The sequence below is a fragment of the Salvelinus alpinus genome, chromosome 17, assembly GCF_045679555.1.
Source record: "Salvelinus alpinus chromosome 17, SLU_Salpinus.1, whole genome shotgun sequence".
NCBI lineage: Eukaryota > Metazoa > Chordata > Actinopteri > Salmoniformes > Salmonidae > Salvelinus > Salvelinus alpinus.
Window position 1 is genome coordinate 21,517,659 of NC_092102.1, and position 15,410 is coordinate 21,533,068.

General features: G+C 45.7%; 1 protein-coding gene across 5 annotated transcripts in view; it reads right to left on the reverse strand.

Moving 5' to 3' along the window:
* LOC139542498 (coiled-coil domain-containing protein 50-like) overlaps nucleotides 1-15,410 on the reverse strand; it is a 36,940-nt gene that overhangs the window by 6,675 nt on the left and 14,855 nt on the right. For 3 of the 5 annotated variants that reach the window (XM_071347978.1, XM_071347976.1, XM_071347979.1), the window contains exons 5-10: nucleotides 13,139-13,232; nucleotides 3,618-3,696; nucleotides 1,302-2,672; nucleotides 667-782; nucleotides 466-549; nucleotides 116-250 (exon numbers count right to left, since the gene is read on the reverse strand). In XM_071347978.1, coding sequence (XP_071204079.1) covers nucleotides 116-250; nucleotides 466-549; nucleotides 667-782; nucleotides 1,302-2,672; nucleotides 3,618-3,696; nucleotides 13,139-13,232 — 1,879 coding nt within the window. The remainder of the gene's footprint in view (nucleotides 1-115; nucleotides 251-465; nucleotides 550-666; nucleotides 783-1,301; nucleotides 2,673-3,617; nucleotides 3,697-13,138; nucleotides 13,233-15,410) is intronic. The other 2 variants (XM_071347981.1, XM_071347980.1) reach the window with 1 other exon arrangement.

A 15,410-nucleotide genomic window follows, 5' to 3' on the forward strand; every position in this document is an offset into this window, starting at 1 on the left:
CAATAAATACTTTTTAATATGAGACTGCTGCGTTACAAGTGTTAAAATCACCACACACACACGTGAAAATGGCACCAAAAAGCGATTGATAAAAACAAAAAACAGCAGCAGCTACCCGTCTCTCTCTGGCAGTTCTTCTGTCATAGGGGTCAGCCAGGTCATGCGGTTCACACCGTGACCCCGGGCCATCAAGGTCACGTGAACGACGCTTTGACTTCATTTCCTGCTTCTGCATGAAGCGGGCGATTTCCTGACAGGTGAGACAGTGACCACAAAGTGTCATAATCACACCTTAGGCTTTGAAGGCTGCATTTTCTGATGGTTTTGGTAAGCCTATTATTTATCTGATGAATAGTGAGATTGGGTGATAATAAGGTCCTACAGACTTGAGAGGAGAGACTCCCATTAAAGAAACTCTGACTAAATCATTATATTTACTGCTTTACCTCTAAAACAACATCTTACCTCATCCTGAGCCACTTGTGCAACTCTGAAGTCTCCCGCTGGGTAGGAATCACGTTGATAGTGGGTGGGACGGGCTGGAGGGCTCTGCAATGACAACACCAGAGAAGAGTGGTTAACACTCAGCAACAGTAGTATTAGGGCGGAGCTGAAAGTACATCCAGCAGGCGGCACTGTGGGGGTGGTATACTTCCTGTTCCTTACCCTCCTCAGCAGCTTCTCCTCCTCCTGCAGCCTCCTGGCCAGCTCCTCATCCAGCAGCACCTGCTGCAGCTCCCCCAGGTCCAGACACGCCCCCTTCTCCGGCTGCAGTGCGGCTCCTGTGGGAGGAGAGACTTGGGTTCAGGAAGGTTTAGAGAAATAAGGGGTGTGATGCTGTGATGTGGTATGATAAAAGGTATATGAAATAACAGACCTTGTGAAGATGAAGACAGACATGTAATTAGAGGAAAGAAACGATACAGCACATGCTGTTAGATCATTTCAAGAGATGAGAGGACAAAGAAGATGAAGGCTGGAGAGGGGTTGAAGAAGAGCAGCTGTTCTCTAAAAGGAAATCCAGGTTAAGATATTTCCCAGACCATCAGAATGACCAACAATACAGAGGAAATACCACACTTTTGAAAAAATACCCTTATTCAAAAAGGCCCGCCCTTAAACACAAGGAAAACAAGAGTTGATTTTCCCAGATTTGATTGATGAAGGATGTGAAGAGTAGGTGTACACAGAGAGAGGCTGTTGGGGAAGCTTTGGGTATAGTAGAGTACAGTAGCTGCCTCCCTGCAGGTCTGCCTGTTCAGAGCACTGAGGTACCTGCAGCCTGTAGCTCTGGGTGTTACCTGCTCTGGGGGTGTGCTTGGATCTGGCCCTGATGGAGGGCCCTCTGCTGCAGAAGCTTTGGCTGCGCTGGGAGACTTTCTGTGAGGGTCTCTCCTCCTCCGAGTGGTACGGCTTATCCTCCTCCTCATGCTGGTGTTCACTCTCACTCCTCACCCTGCGCTCGCTATGGTAGTGCCTGTCGCCCCTGCCCTCCTCCCTCTCCTGGTCCCCACCTGAGCTGACCTTGTGTCTGGGGTCACCACTACTCCTCCTGCTCCCCTCTCTCTCTCTGCTGAACAGCCTATCATCTCTACTGTGTTCATCATAGACCTCAGTCCCACTACCCTCCACTATGGTCAGGTTTTCATGGATTTTTTCTCTCCCCCCCTCATGGCCACGGTGACAGAGGCTTTCTCTTTGTGAGGCACTCCTTTCCCTAACATCTCCATGGTAACTGGGCCTGTTGCGGATGGCTATTTGAAAAGCCCTCTGTGGTTGAGAGTTGTTACAGGCGATGGTATTTCCCCCATCATGCACCTGGCTGTCTCTGCCCTTACCCCTTGCCCCCTGTGACCCCCCGTTGAAGCTTTGCCTCAAGGCCACACCCCGTTCTCTTAAGTCATGGGCAATCAGCTCCCAGACATTTCCCGCCCGCCTGCTGTCGCCATGGAAGCGGACTTGTTTCTTGTTGCTGGTCTCTCTGTGGGTCCAGCTCCTTCTGACCTCATCTCGGTCTCTATCCTGCACCCCTCTGGCAGGGTCACTAGTTCTTCCTCTGTAGTGCCGCTCTCTGCCATCGTCTGACCTGGGGTCCCTGTCATAACCCCCATCATGCTCTACCCTGGGATTCCTGTCCCAAATACTATCCCTGTCGTGCAGACTCCCCCTTTCTTCCCTCTCTCCTCTGCCCCTCACCCAAACCTTGCTATGGTCCTCTCTGAAGCGGTTGTGGCGGCTGAGACTCCCGCTGCTTCTCTCTTGTGGCTGGTGCACAGGAGTCCTGTAACCACTAGTGGCAGTGTTGAGACGTTTCTCCAGTCTACACGGCCAGGATGGAGGGAGGTGTTCAGGGAAAAAAGTGTCTATGTTCTCTGAGCCTTCATCACTCAGATAGTCAGGTGGAGGAGGTATTTGGAGGTATTTTCTGATGAGTCTAGGGGGATCCATGTGTCTATCATGTGATGCTAGAGTTCTATTATTCTGTCCTGCTGTCCTGTAGGGCTCAGACAGAGGCGCAGCTGTAGAGTCTGACTGTGGCTGTGTGTTAGAGATAGAACACTGCCACCTGCTGGTAGCAGGCTGATGGTGCAGCTCTTCTCCATGTATGGGGCTGGTGCTGAGAGCAGGCTGGTGTGGGCAAGGCGAGGGTGAGGCAGGGACGCTGGCACTGTCTTTAGTCAAGCCAAACATGCAAACACAAAAGCAGGTGAATGTGTGTGTTTTACATGTAGTATTAGGCAGGTGCAGTAAATTGTGCAAGACAGACTTGGGCTGCATGTCAAAATACAAGGGTGCCTTCTAAATTAAATACATTTATTATTATTTTTTTTTCACTTCTTAACCCTATTGGGCCCAACAGAGGCATGTCATTAAATTATCATAGATTCTTTAGCTATAAGTGCACATTCAAATACAAGCTTGACAGACAAAACAACTCATAGTGCCATGGTCCATGTTATTAAGGAGATAGCTAGCTGAGTGATTGCCAAAGTGATAAGGCTGACTATCTATGCTGCCAGGAGACCTGTGGGGTCAAGTGGATGTAGATGGGAATGACAGCAGTCAAGCATGCAGAGCAAAGCAGAGTTCGATTAGGGCCCAGCCTCCCATGCAAGAATTAGATTTTACCACACAGCATCTATGATCTACACCTACAACGCAGTCACAATGATCCAGGTGTGGAGGGCATGATGGTTTGTCACTTTCAGCGTTTGAAATGAGAAACAATGGGGTTTATTTAGTTTATTAAGATTTCAAGTTCCTCAGTGTCATTTTGTCCTTGTTGTGATCATAAAAGAAAACAGCACACACCCCAATCATGGCGGGGAAAAAATCAGTAACAGAATTATCAGGACCGGTCAGAATAACACGCAACACCCAAAGTATGATTCAAACCAAAGCAATCAATCATTAGACATGATTTCAGAAATAAAAGAAGCCACAGAAAGGAGATTATAAAAAGGAACCCTAAAACAAATGGCCTTGTCAACACAGGAGCCTTTTACACATTAAGTACACCGTTAGATAAGACATTATTGGAATGGTTAGCAATATTTGGAAAGTGACAGTATCAGTTGCTTCCCTTATACAACAAGATAAACAAAGTGTGACCGTACCGTCACTGAGGCTCTCCTGCCTACTCCTCCTCTGTCTGACCCTCAGCTCCTCCTCTTCCTGGATTCGTTTAGCCATTTCCTGTGGGAACAATGTTATCAAATTTCAATGGTCACATACACATGGTTAGCAGATTTTATTGCGAGTGTAGCCAAACGCCCGTGCCTATCTTTTCATCCATGGGACCAGAACAATAAACTCAGTCAGCACGTGTCAATAAAATGAATAGTTTTGAGATCATAGAAACAATTGTCTACAGCAGGTATCAAATATCAAAGTAAATAAGAGTGATTTGAGGTCAACTCAGAGCAGAACAGACTCTTCACACACTCAGTTTGGGCTCAGTTGCCATACGGAGTCAAAAATGTCAGCCAAGTATTACGGGTGAGGTTAACTAGGCCTCTGCCAGTACGTGGGCAAATGTTGGCATCAATGACTGCTTCCTATTTAGCTTCCACCCATCTAGCCTTCATTCAAAAACCCTTTCCACTGATTTCCCTCTTTCCTGCCCATGAAGGAGGTCATTAATATGTACTGTACAGATTAGCACCACAAGATGTCAGTATAATATTGCCCACAATCACCGTACAAAGACCAAAGCAATTACTCAAGATGGCACTAGCAGTTAACAGAAGCTTCAAAGAAATCTGCAAAGAATGAATGGTGAGAGTGATGTGAAGCATCAACAGAACAACATGGCTGTGTATGTTGAATGCAGAGCCACAGTAGGTCACTTGTCTCCATTATGAGTGAGATCTGGCAGGTCCACAGTGGCCGCTCAGCACAAAACCAGCTCTGGGTTAGCATGGTCCCAGTTCAGTTTGTGCCGTCTTACCAACTCTTATGGTCAATGTGGCAAGACGACACAAATAGATCTAGGACCAGGCTCCTGGTGGCCTGGCGAGGCTGGTTATTTCAGGAAGGCCTGGGGGCTGACACAATGGAAAATAATAGACCAGGCAGACCAGAAGACCAGAGACAGACAGACCAACCTGGCAGGCAGAGACTGGGCTCTGGTCTGGAAAAAGAGCTAAGAGGACTGCTTCACTTTCACCCAACACCTTGTCAACTGGGTATGCCAGAGCCACCCTGTACAAGAGCAGCTCTAATAGACCTCCAGAGACCTGGGCTATGCCTTCTATCCCCAGAGCCACCCTGTACAAGAGCAGCTCTAATAGACCTCCAGAGACCTGGGCTATGCCTTCTATCCCCAGAGCCACCCTGTACAAGAGCAGCTCTAATAGACCTCCAGAGACCTGGGCTATGCCTTCTATCCCCAGAGCCACCCTGTACAAGAGCAGCTCTAATAGACCTCCAGAGACCTGGGCTATGCCTTCTATCCCCAGAGCCCTCCTGTAAGACAGACATCTATCCATTGTATTGAAGAAGCCCTGTATAAATATACATAGGTTCTGAATGAAAGTTGAAAAGACGTATTTTCCGGATGTTAAATGCTCATATTTTCCGGACGTTGAAATCATGTACATTTTCAGTACTGAATGAAAGTCGAAAAGACGTCATTTATAGACGTCTATGTTTGGACCAAATCAAGGCTGGTCCAGACTGGACTAAAAACCAACGTCCGTGGACGTGGAAATCAAGGCCGGTCTGGATTGCACCAAAAAAATGCTAGTGCGGACAGGTCCAAAAAATGCCGTCAGCATCGGTCCATGCTTACTGGGTGGTGTAGCCTACCTAGTCGGACTGCAATGGAAATGTATGTATGCCCATCCATGTGTTAGGTCCACCGTTTGTAAAACATGCTGTTGCATTGGCTTTATTAGTCCTTATTCCTGTGACTCATCAATTCGGTTATTTAAGCTCTGAATTTCATCTACCCTGAGCCTATTTACAATGTGTTTATACAGGAGGAAATTTAGAAATATTCTCTTTTTCACTATGATCAGCTCGTAAAAAAAAATTAAAAAAAAATTGAAGGATACAAACTTAAAACTACTGATCATGACAATTTAGCCTACCTGGTGAAACTCCTGGACAGCAGTTGTGAGTAGCCGGATTATCAATTCCATATTGTTCCTTTTACTTTGACCTGTTTTTAGGATATGTTAACATGTCTGCATATTTTTTTATATTTTTTTTATTGGGCGCCATTTAGGTTAGGCTATTGGATCGGAGAAACCGGCATGCGGTAAAACGTGTCTGTCTCATTACATTATATAGATTTGATCTCCAGCCTGTAGGCTACAGAAAAGGCCACACTTTCTACCATATGCTATATCTGCTACATGATTTATGTTATATATAAATGTATTTATTTATTTTCTCCCCAATTTCGTGGTATCCAATTGTTAGTAGTTACTGTCTTGTCTCATCGCTACAACTCCCGTACGGGCTCGGGAGAGACGAAGGTCGAGAGCCATGCGTCCTCCGAAACACAACCCAACCAAGCCACACTGCTTCTTAACACAGCGCGCATCCAACCCGGAAGCCAGCCGCACCAATGTGTCGGAGGAAACACCGTACACCTAGCGACCTGGTAAGCGCGCATTGCGCCCGCCCCGCCACAGGAGTCGCTAGTGAGCGATGAGACAAGGATATCCCTACTGGCCAAACCCTCCCTAACCCGGACGACGCTAGGCCAATTGTGCGTCACCCCATGGACCTCCCGGTCGCGGCCGGCTGCGACAGAGCCTGGGCTCGAACCCAGAGTCTCTGGTGGCACAGCTAGCACTCTTAGACCACTGCGCCACCCGGGAGGCTTGTTTTTTTGTTTTTTTTGACGGAACATTGGTGGAGCACCGCAGCGATGCATCTCTCCAACAGCACCCTGGCACGCTGGGAATGGACAAGCTAAATATTTTGCACCCCTGCCTTTGACAAAGTGGGCATTGCTTATCACAGGGCGGCATCAGCGCTCACCTAAAAAGCCCATATGCCACTGGTTGAGAGAAATTTAATTATGTGAGGTTGTGTGTGTTAGAGGTGCATCTTGGTCAGTTTAGCTCAGAAAATGCCAACCTCTTCAATCTGCCGCCATAGTCGGCCGGCCTTGCCTGTACTAGCTGACCGATACAGCAAGGGGAGAGAAATGCCCCCCCCCCCATGTCGTCATCACTGGGAAATATAAATGATTGAGATTGATATTATTTAAACGCTTACAAACAGGGTTGTCAAACTATTTTATAATTTCTTTAGAATTAAAATTACATTTAACCTTAAACGTCAATTATCTAAAAGCGTTTCTCCATATTCACAGATGTAGCTTAGACCCTACATCAGAGGTTTGTGTGTTGTGCCAGCCATTGATTGAGACACAAAATACTCGTGTCTTGTGTCAGGGTGGGCGTCATGTTTTGGCTGATAAGCGTACTGAAATGGGAATAAAATTTAAATGCCGACATTCAAATGGTACCACAAAGATGGTTATACTGTCAATCCTCCATAGCAAACCTTTTGAAATCATAGAAATGTCAATAATAGAATAGACAGGACCATTTAAGTTGACATTCGACGGTGGGTAGTAATTATTAGTTAAAATGTAAATTTCAAAATGGTGGACCATTTCATTGGCCTGAAGGGATAAATCCATTCTACTTGTATGAATGAAATGACACCTGTATTCAAGAGCATGTTGTGTCTCCACCGATGGTGGGCACAACACAGACTCAACACAGATTATGTAAAGTAAGGTCTAAGCTACACCATAGGAAACAAACAAAAGTTTATGCGTTTTTAGATCAACTTTTTTTACTGTCTGCAAAAAAGGACAACAATCCCAGTCAGTATAACCTCTCGACACCACTTGTAGATCAAACGCTGCAGGTTTAGAGGGTTCTCAGTTCAACATCTCTAATGACACAACAAGTGAAGTGTTAAGAAAGACCATACGAGCACAAGCCCTGTTTCTCTAGCTTGAATCACAGAGCACTTCGCCAGCTCAGCGTTGCCAGCCTCAGCAGACAATTAGCAGCTTGACATGGCAGGTTAGCTCAGGAAGTGCCATGGGGATCTGGCATTTAGACTGACTGCACCGCCTGGTGCCGTCTGTTCTGCTGTGCAATTAAACAGTCAGCAGGGATGCTAATATTTAATCAACACACTACATCAGCCAATCTTCCATAAAGGTGAATTTGCTTGGAGTGTGTTTGCGCATCGTTATAATTAGCTAACACTGATGCTTCTGAAATTGATTTAGCACTATTACGTCCATGGAGTAAAGACTAAGCTTAGTCAAGTGATTCTACAGACGAGCAAAGACATTGACCTTCAGACATCAAGTCTTTAAAGAATTAATTAAAATTAACAAATTGCTGTCTTTTGGGGACTTGCAATAACCTTGGAACTGGAATATGTATACACAAACAGGACTGACAACATGAAAGACCACCACTTACAGCAATACTACTGTTCCTGGGCCAAGCTACTAAAAGATTTCCACCCTACCCCTAGAATGATGGACACACCCACGGTCTGCTCTGACTTCACTCACTCTGAACAAGGATCCTTTATGAGAGACTGAGGCATCTAAGCTTCATCTAAAAAGGGATAATCCAGCCCAAACCACTAATACCTATGATTTACAGTGGTAAATAACACTAATGTGACTACAAAATCTAATACAACACATCCATAGTTTCAACCATAGTGGTGGCTGCATCATGTTATGGGTATGCTTGTAATCGTTAAAGGAAAATTCCACCCACTGCTGATGTCAAAAGGGCTTTATAAATTTGATTTGATTAGTCCATTGTTGACATGGACCCAAAATCTTTCGCTTGTCAGTAATAACATTAAGATATGAAACTTTCAAAATACAGGAATCATCCGCGTATTATGCTTTTTGGATCATATGACGCAAAAAGCGCCATCATATGATGTAAAATACATCATACTGGTATCAAGTCTCCATCGTCGTATTGTGTACATTCCTCTCTCAGGCGGGAGCATATGCGGTCTGTGTATCTAACCTAACGTAGCATGCGTAAAAGTGTATCCATCTGTGTCCGAGTTGGAAATGAATCATGGTAATTTAATTAATTACCATGTTTCTGCGCTGAACTAGGTTGAATATTTGCTTAATGAAAACTACAACTTCCTTCTGCCATGTTTCCCATATAGTTCTGGACTTTTCTCTCGTGAATGATTTGATTTCTCTAGAGAAACGGTGTGTTGGGCTCACAAAAATCCCGAAATGAAACGTTCAATTACTTGAATTCCAATGTCGCTCAATTAGTTGTTTAACCTCTCTTGGGAAGGGGGCAGTATTTTCCCCTCCGGATGAAAAGTGTGCATAAAGTAAACTGCCTGTTACTCAGGCCCAGAAGCTAGGATATGCATATAATTGGTAGATTTGGATAGGAAACACTCTAAAGTTTATAAAACTTTATAATGTCTGTGAGTATAACAGAACTAATATGGCAGGCGAAACCGAGGACAAACCATCCAGGGAAGAAATAAAATTGAGGTCATAGGATTTTCCAAGTGTTTTCTATGGGATACTCTTATTATTAGGAACCTGGTTGCAGTTCCTATGGCTTCCACTAGATGTCAACAGTCTTTAGAAATTGTTCAATGTTTTTCTTTTGAGAAATGAAGAAGTAGTCCTATTCATTGTAAGTGTCACTCCAGGTGGACTCCACTGTTTTGGTGTGCGTGAACTGGAGCGCGCTTCACGTTGTTTTTATCCGTTATTAGAAACAGTTTATTCTTAAATTTTATGATTATTTACGTTTTAGGGTACCTGAGGTTGGATTAGGAATGTTGTTTGAAATGTTTGGACCAAGTTTACAGGTAACTTATTAGATACTTTGTAAGCATGTTGGGCGAGTTGAAACCGATGTATTTCTGAATGAAACGCACCAAATAAATGGACATTTTTGGGACATAAAGAAGGACATTATCGAACAAAAGGACCATTTGTGATGTTTCTGGGACACTTGTGTGCGCCAACAGAAGAAGATCTTCAAAGGTAAGGTATTAATTATGTAGCTATTTCTGACTTTGTGGCGCACCTGCCTGGTTGAAATATGATTTTCATGTGTTTGTATGCGGGGCGCTGTCTCAAATCAAATCAAATCAAATTTTATTAGTCACATACACATGGTTAGCAGATGTTAATGCGAGTGTAGCGAAATGCTTGTGCTTCTAGTTCCGACAATGCAGTAATAACCAACAAGTAATCTAACCTAACAATTCCACAACTACTACCTTATACACACACACACAAGTGTAAAGGGATAAAGAGTATGTACATAAAGATATATGAATGAGTGGTGGTACAGAACGGCATGGCAAGATGCAGTAGATGATATAGAGTACAGTATATACATATGAGATGGGTAATGTAGGGTATGTAAACATTATATTAAGTGGCATTGTTTAAAGTGGCTAGTGGTACATTTTTACATAATTTCCATCAATTCCCATTTTTAAAGTGGCTGGAGTTGAGTCAGTATGTTGGCAGCGGACGCTAAATGTTAGTGGTGGCTGTTTAACAGTCTGATGGCCTTGAGATAGAAGCTGTTTTTCAGTCTCTCGGTCCCTGCTTTGATGCACCTGTACTGACCTCGCCTTCTGGATGATAGCGGGGTGAACAGGCAGTGGCTTGGGTGGTTGTTGTCCTTGATGATCTTTATGGCCTTCCTGTGACATCGGGTGGTGTAGGTGTCCTGGAGGGCAGGTAGTTTGCCCCCGGTGATGCGTTCTGCAGACCTCACTACCCTCTGGAGAGCCTTACGGTTGTGGGCGGAGCAGTTGCCGTACCAGTCGGTGATACAGCCCGACAGGATGCTCTCGATTGTGCATCTGTAGAAGTTTGTGAGTGCTTTTGGTGACAAGCCGAATTTCTTCAGCCTCCTGAGGTTGAAGAGGCGCTGCTGCGCCTTCTTCACAACGCTGTCTGTGTGGGTGGACCAATTCAGTTTGTCCGTGATGTGTACACCGAGGAACTTACAACTTTCCACCTTCTCCACTACTGACCCGTCGATGTGGATAGGGGGGTGCTCCCTCTGCTGTTTCCTGAAGTCCACAATCATCTCCTTTGTTTTGTTGACGTTGAGTGTGAGGTTATTTTCCTGACACCACACTCCGAGGGCCCTCACCTCCTCCCTGTAGGCCGTCTCGTCGTTGTTGGTAATCAAGCCTACCACTGTAGTGTCATCCGCAAACTTGATGATTGAGTTGGAGGCGTGCATGGCCACGCAGTCGTGGGTGAACAGGGAGTACAGGAGAGGGCTCAGAACGCACCCTTGTGGGGCCCCAGTGTTGAGGATCAGCGGGGTGGAGATGTTGTTACCTACCCTCACCACCTGGGGGCGGCCCGTCAGGAAGTCCAGGACCCAGTTGCACAGGGCGGGGTCGAGACCCAGGGTCTCGAGCTTGATGACGAGTTTGGAGGGTACTATGGTGTTAAATGCTGAGCTGTAATCGATGAACAGCATTCTCACATGGGTATTCCTCTTGTCCAGATGGGTTAGGGCAGTGTGCAGTGTGGTTGCGATTGCGTCGTCTGTGGACCTATTGGGTCGGTAAGCAAATTGGAGTGGGTCTAGGGTGTCCGGTAGGGTGGAGGTGATATGGTCCTTGACTAGTCTCTCAAAGCACTTCATGATGACGGAAGTGAGTGCTACGGGGCGGTAGTCGTTTAGCTCAGTTACCTTAGCTTTCTTGGGAACAGGAACAATGGTGGCCCTCTTGAAGCATGTGGGAACAGCAGACTGGGATAAGGATTGATTGAATATGTCCGTAAACACACCAGCCAGCTGGTCTGCGCATGCTCTGAGGACGCGGCTGGGAATGCCGTCTGGGCCTGCAGCCTTGCGAGGGTTAACACGTTTAAATGTTTTACTCACCTCGGCTGCAGTGAAGGAGAGCCCGCAGGTTTTGGTAGGGGGCCGTGTCAGTGGCACTGTATTGTCCTCAAAGCGGGCAAAAAAGTTGTTTAGCCTGTCTGGGAGCAAGACATCCTGGTCCGCGACGGGGCTGGTTTTCTTTTTGTAATCCGTGATTGACTGTAGACCCTGCCACATACCTCTTGTGTCTGAGCTGTTGAATTGCGACTCGATTTTGTCTCTGTACTGGGACTTAGCCTGTTTGATTGCCTTGCGGAGAGAATAGCTACACTGTATTCGGTCATGCTTCCGGTCACCTTGCCCTGGTTAAAAGCAGTGGTTCGCGCTTTCAGTTTCACGCGAATGCTGCCGTCAATCCACGGTTTCTGGTTTGGGAATGTTTTAATCGTTGCTGTGGGTACGACATCGTCAATGCACTTCCTAATGAACTCGCTCACCGAATCAGCATATTCGTCAATATTGTTGTTGGACGCAATGCGGAACATATTCCAATCCGCGTGATCGAAGCAGTCTTGAAGCGTGGATTCAGATTGGTCGGACCAGCGTTGAACAGACCTGAGCGCGGGAGCTTGTTGTTTTAGTTTCTGTTTGTAGGCTGGAATCAACAAAATGGAGTCGTGGTCAGCTAAGGTATTAATTATGTAGCTATTTCTGACTTTGTGGCGCACCTGCCTGGTTGAAATATGATTTTCATGTGTTTGTATGCGGGGCGCTGTCTCAGATAATCGCATGGTTTGCTTTCGCCGTAAAGCCTTTTTGAAATCTGACACAGAGGCTGGATTAACAAGAAGTTAAGCTTTATTTTGATGTATAACACATGTATAACACATATTTTCAAGAAAGTTAAATATTTCAATTTGGTATTTTTGAATTTCGCACTCTGCAATTTCACCGGATGTTGGCCAGATGGGACACTACCGTCCTACCTGGCCATATTAATAACCTCCCCAAAAAACACAATTTTGGTTAAAATCGCTCAGCACTAGCTCTTCGAGACTTATCCAGAAATACACTCAGCTGTAATCGCTGCCAAAGGTGATTCTAACATGTATTTACTCAGGGGATTGAATACTTACCTAATCAAAATAGTTTTTTTTTCTTCATATTATCATAATATTATTTTTTACAAATGTTAGAATTTTTCACTTTGACAGTTTGACATACATTGCCATTTTTTGGCAACGATCTACTCAATCAAATACATTTTAATCCAATTTAGTAACAACAAAATGTGGAAAAAGTAAAGGGGTGTGAATACTTTGCAGGCAATGCACACATTTTAGACAAGATATTTTACAAAGTTGTACAGATAAAGCCTCTGCATCCATCTAGCCTGTTTGTCATTATACTATCCTTCAGTGAGACAGTAAAAGGGATGGAGCATAATCTGGAGTAAATTACCAGGAAACTGCTCAACTTGTTATTCACGCTAAAAGCGCACAAGTTGTCTCTCCGGTGGCCTTTGACCCTGCTCAAATCTGAGTGGGTAAACCAGGGGCCCATAGCAGCATTCAGCTCCACTGGGACCTTATTCATTACAGAGCCACATTATATATCAAGCCACTTGGACCCCACAGAACTAAAGTAGATACAGGAAGCTAGTGGAAATCCACTTGGATTACTGAGCAGTGAGTACACAATCAGTATTGTAGAGAACCACTATGAACCGTCACTCTCTCCTCAAATCAAATTAGAAGGCATCTGCAGTTTACCTCGTCCTCCTGCTCCCTTCTCTGAGCCTCCTCATCAGCACATCTCAAGATCTCCTCCTGGATCATCCTGGCGTACTCCGAGTCCTCCTCCTGACTGTGTACACGGAAGGGACAGGGGAGAGGGCAAGGATTACTACGGAGAGATCAGACCACCCTGTGTTTCATATACAGTATAGTATATGAAACAACATGCTGCAAGCCATATGTACACTATGCCAGAGTACACATTTTAAATGATGTAAGAATCAAATCAAATGTATTTATATAGCCCTCTTACATCAGCTGATATCTCAAAGTGCTGTACAGAAACCCAGCCTAAAACCCCAAACAACAAGCAATGCAGGTGTAGAAGCAAGAAGTGTTTATGGAAACCGTCTAGATCAGTCGGGGTCAAACTGCAGAGGGTCACAATTATTTTGGGGTTTGTTGAGAAAGATACATTAGGAAAAAAACTATTTTTTGGAACATTTTTATTTTCATTTTGATAAGAGATTAAAATGTAATGAATTTAAGGTTATTTGTTGATGTAAAATTAGAAGTGTTTATATTTTATGGTTGTGTCATTAGATTTGGAGTGGGGTCACACAAATATAGGGTCCCCAGAAATTCTGGTGGAAAAAAATGGGGTTCTCGCTGAAAAGTTTGAATACAGGTGGACTAGACTGTTTGAGATAATGACAGACTGGTAAGTACAATAAATGCACAGACGTAATATGGAGTGTATCAGGTAGTGTGTGTGTGTGTGGTTTTACTATCCTTGCAGGGACAAGAAGTCCTCACAAGGATGGTAAACCAAGGAAAATTCAGAGAAGTGGGGACATTTCACCAGTCCCCACAAGGAAAAAGGCTATTTTAGGCTTAGGGGTTAGGGTTAGAATTAAGGTTAGGGGATAGATTTAGGATTTAGGGAAAATAGTATTTTGAATGGGAATAAATGTTTGTCCCCACAGGGATAGTAAAACAAACGTGTGTGCGCATGCACACCGAGAGTATGAGGTGGAGAACGTGTGTGTGTGCGCATGCACACCGAGAGTATGAGGTGGAGAACGTGTGTGTGTGCGCATGCACACCGAGAGTATGAGGTGGAGAACGTGTGTGTGTGCGCATGCACACCGAGAGTATGAGGTGGAGAACGTGTGTGTGTGCGCATGCACACCGAGAGTATGAGGTGGAGAACGTGTGTGTGTGCGCATGCACACCGAGAGTATGAGGTGGAGAACGTGTGTGTGTGCGCATGCACACCGAGAGTATGAGGTGGAGAACGTGTGTGTGTGCGCATGCACACCGAGAGTATGAGGTGGAGAACGTGTGTGTGTGCGCATGCACACCGAGAGTATGAGGTGGAGAACGTGTGTGTGTGCGCATGCACACCGAGAGTATGAGGTGGAGAACGTGTGTGTGTGCGCATGCACACCGAGAGTATGAGGTGGAGAACGTGTGTGTGTGCGCATGCACACCGAGAGTATGAGGTGGAGAACGTGTGTGTGTGCGCATGCACACCGAGAGTATGAGGTGGAGAACGTGTGTGTGTGCGCATGCACACCGAGAGTATGAGGTGGAGAACGTGTGTGTGTGCGCATGCACACCGAGAGTATGAGGTGGAGAACGTGTGTGTGTGCGCATGCACACCGAGAGTATGAGGTGGAGAACGTGTGTGTGTGCGCATGCACACCGAGAGTATGAGGTGGAGAACGTGTGTGTGTGCGCATGCACACCGAGAGTATGAGGTGGAGAACGTGTGTGTGTGCGCATGCACACCGAGAGTATGAGGTGGAGAACGTGTGTGTGTGCGCATGCACACCGAGAGTATGAGGTGGAGAACGTGTGTGTGTGCGCATGCACACCGAGAGTATGAGGTGGAGAACGTGTGTGTGTGCGCATGCACACCGAGAGTATGAGGTGGAGAACGTGTGTGTGTGCGCATGCACACCGAGAGTATGAGGTGGAGAACGTGTGTGTGTGCATGCACACCGAGAGTATGAGGTGGAGAACGTGTGTGTGTGCATGCACACCGAGAGTATGAGGTGGAGAACGTGTGTGTGTGCATGCACACCGAGAGTATGAGGTGGAGAACGTGTGTGTGTGCATGCACACCGAGAGTATGAGGTGGAGAACGTGTGTGTGTGCATGCACACCGAGAGTATGAGGTGGAGAACGTGTGTGTGTGCATGCACACCGAGAGTATGAGGTGGAGAACGTGTGTGTGTGCATGCACACCGAGAGTATGAGGTGGAGAACGTGTGTGTGTGCATGCACACCGAGAGTATGAGGT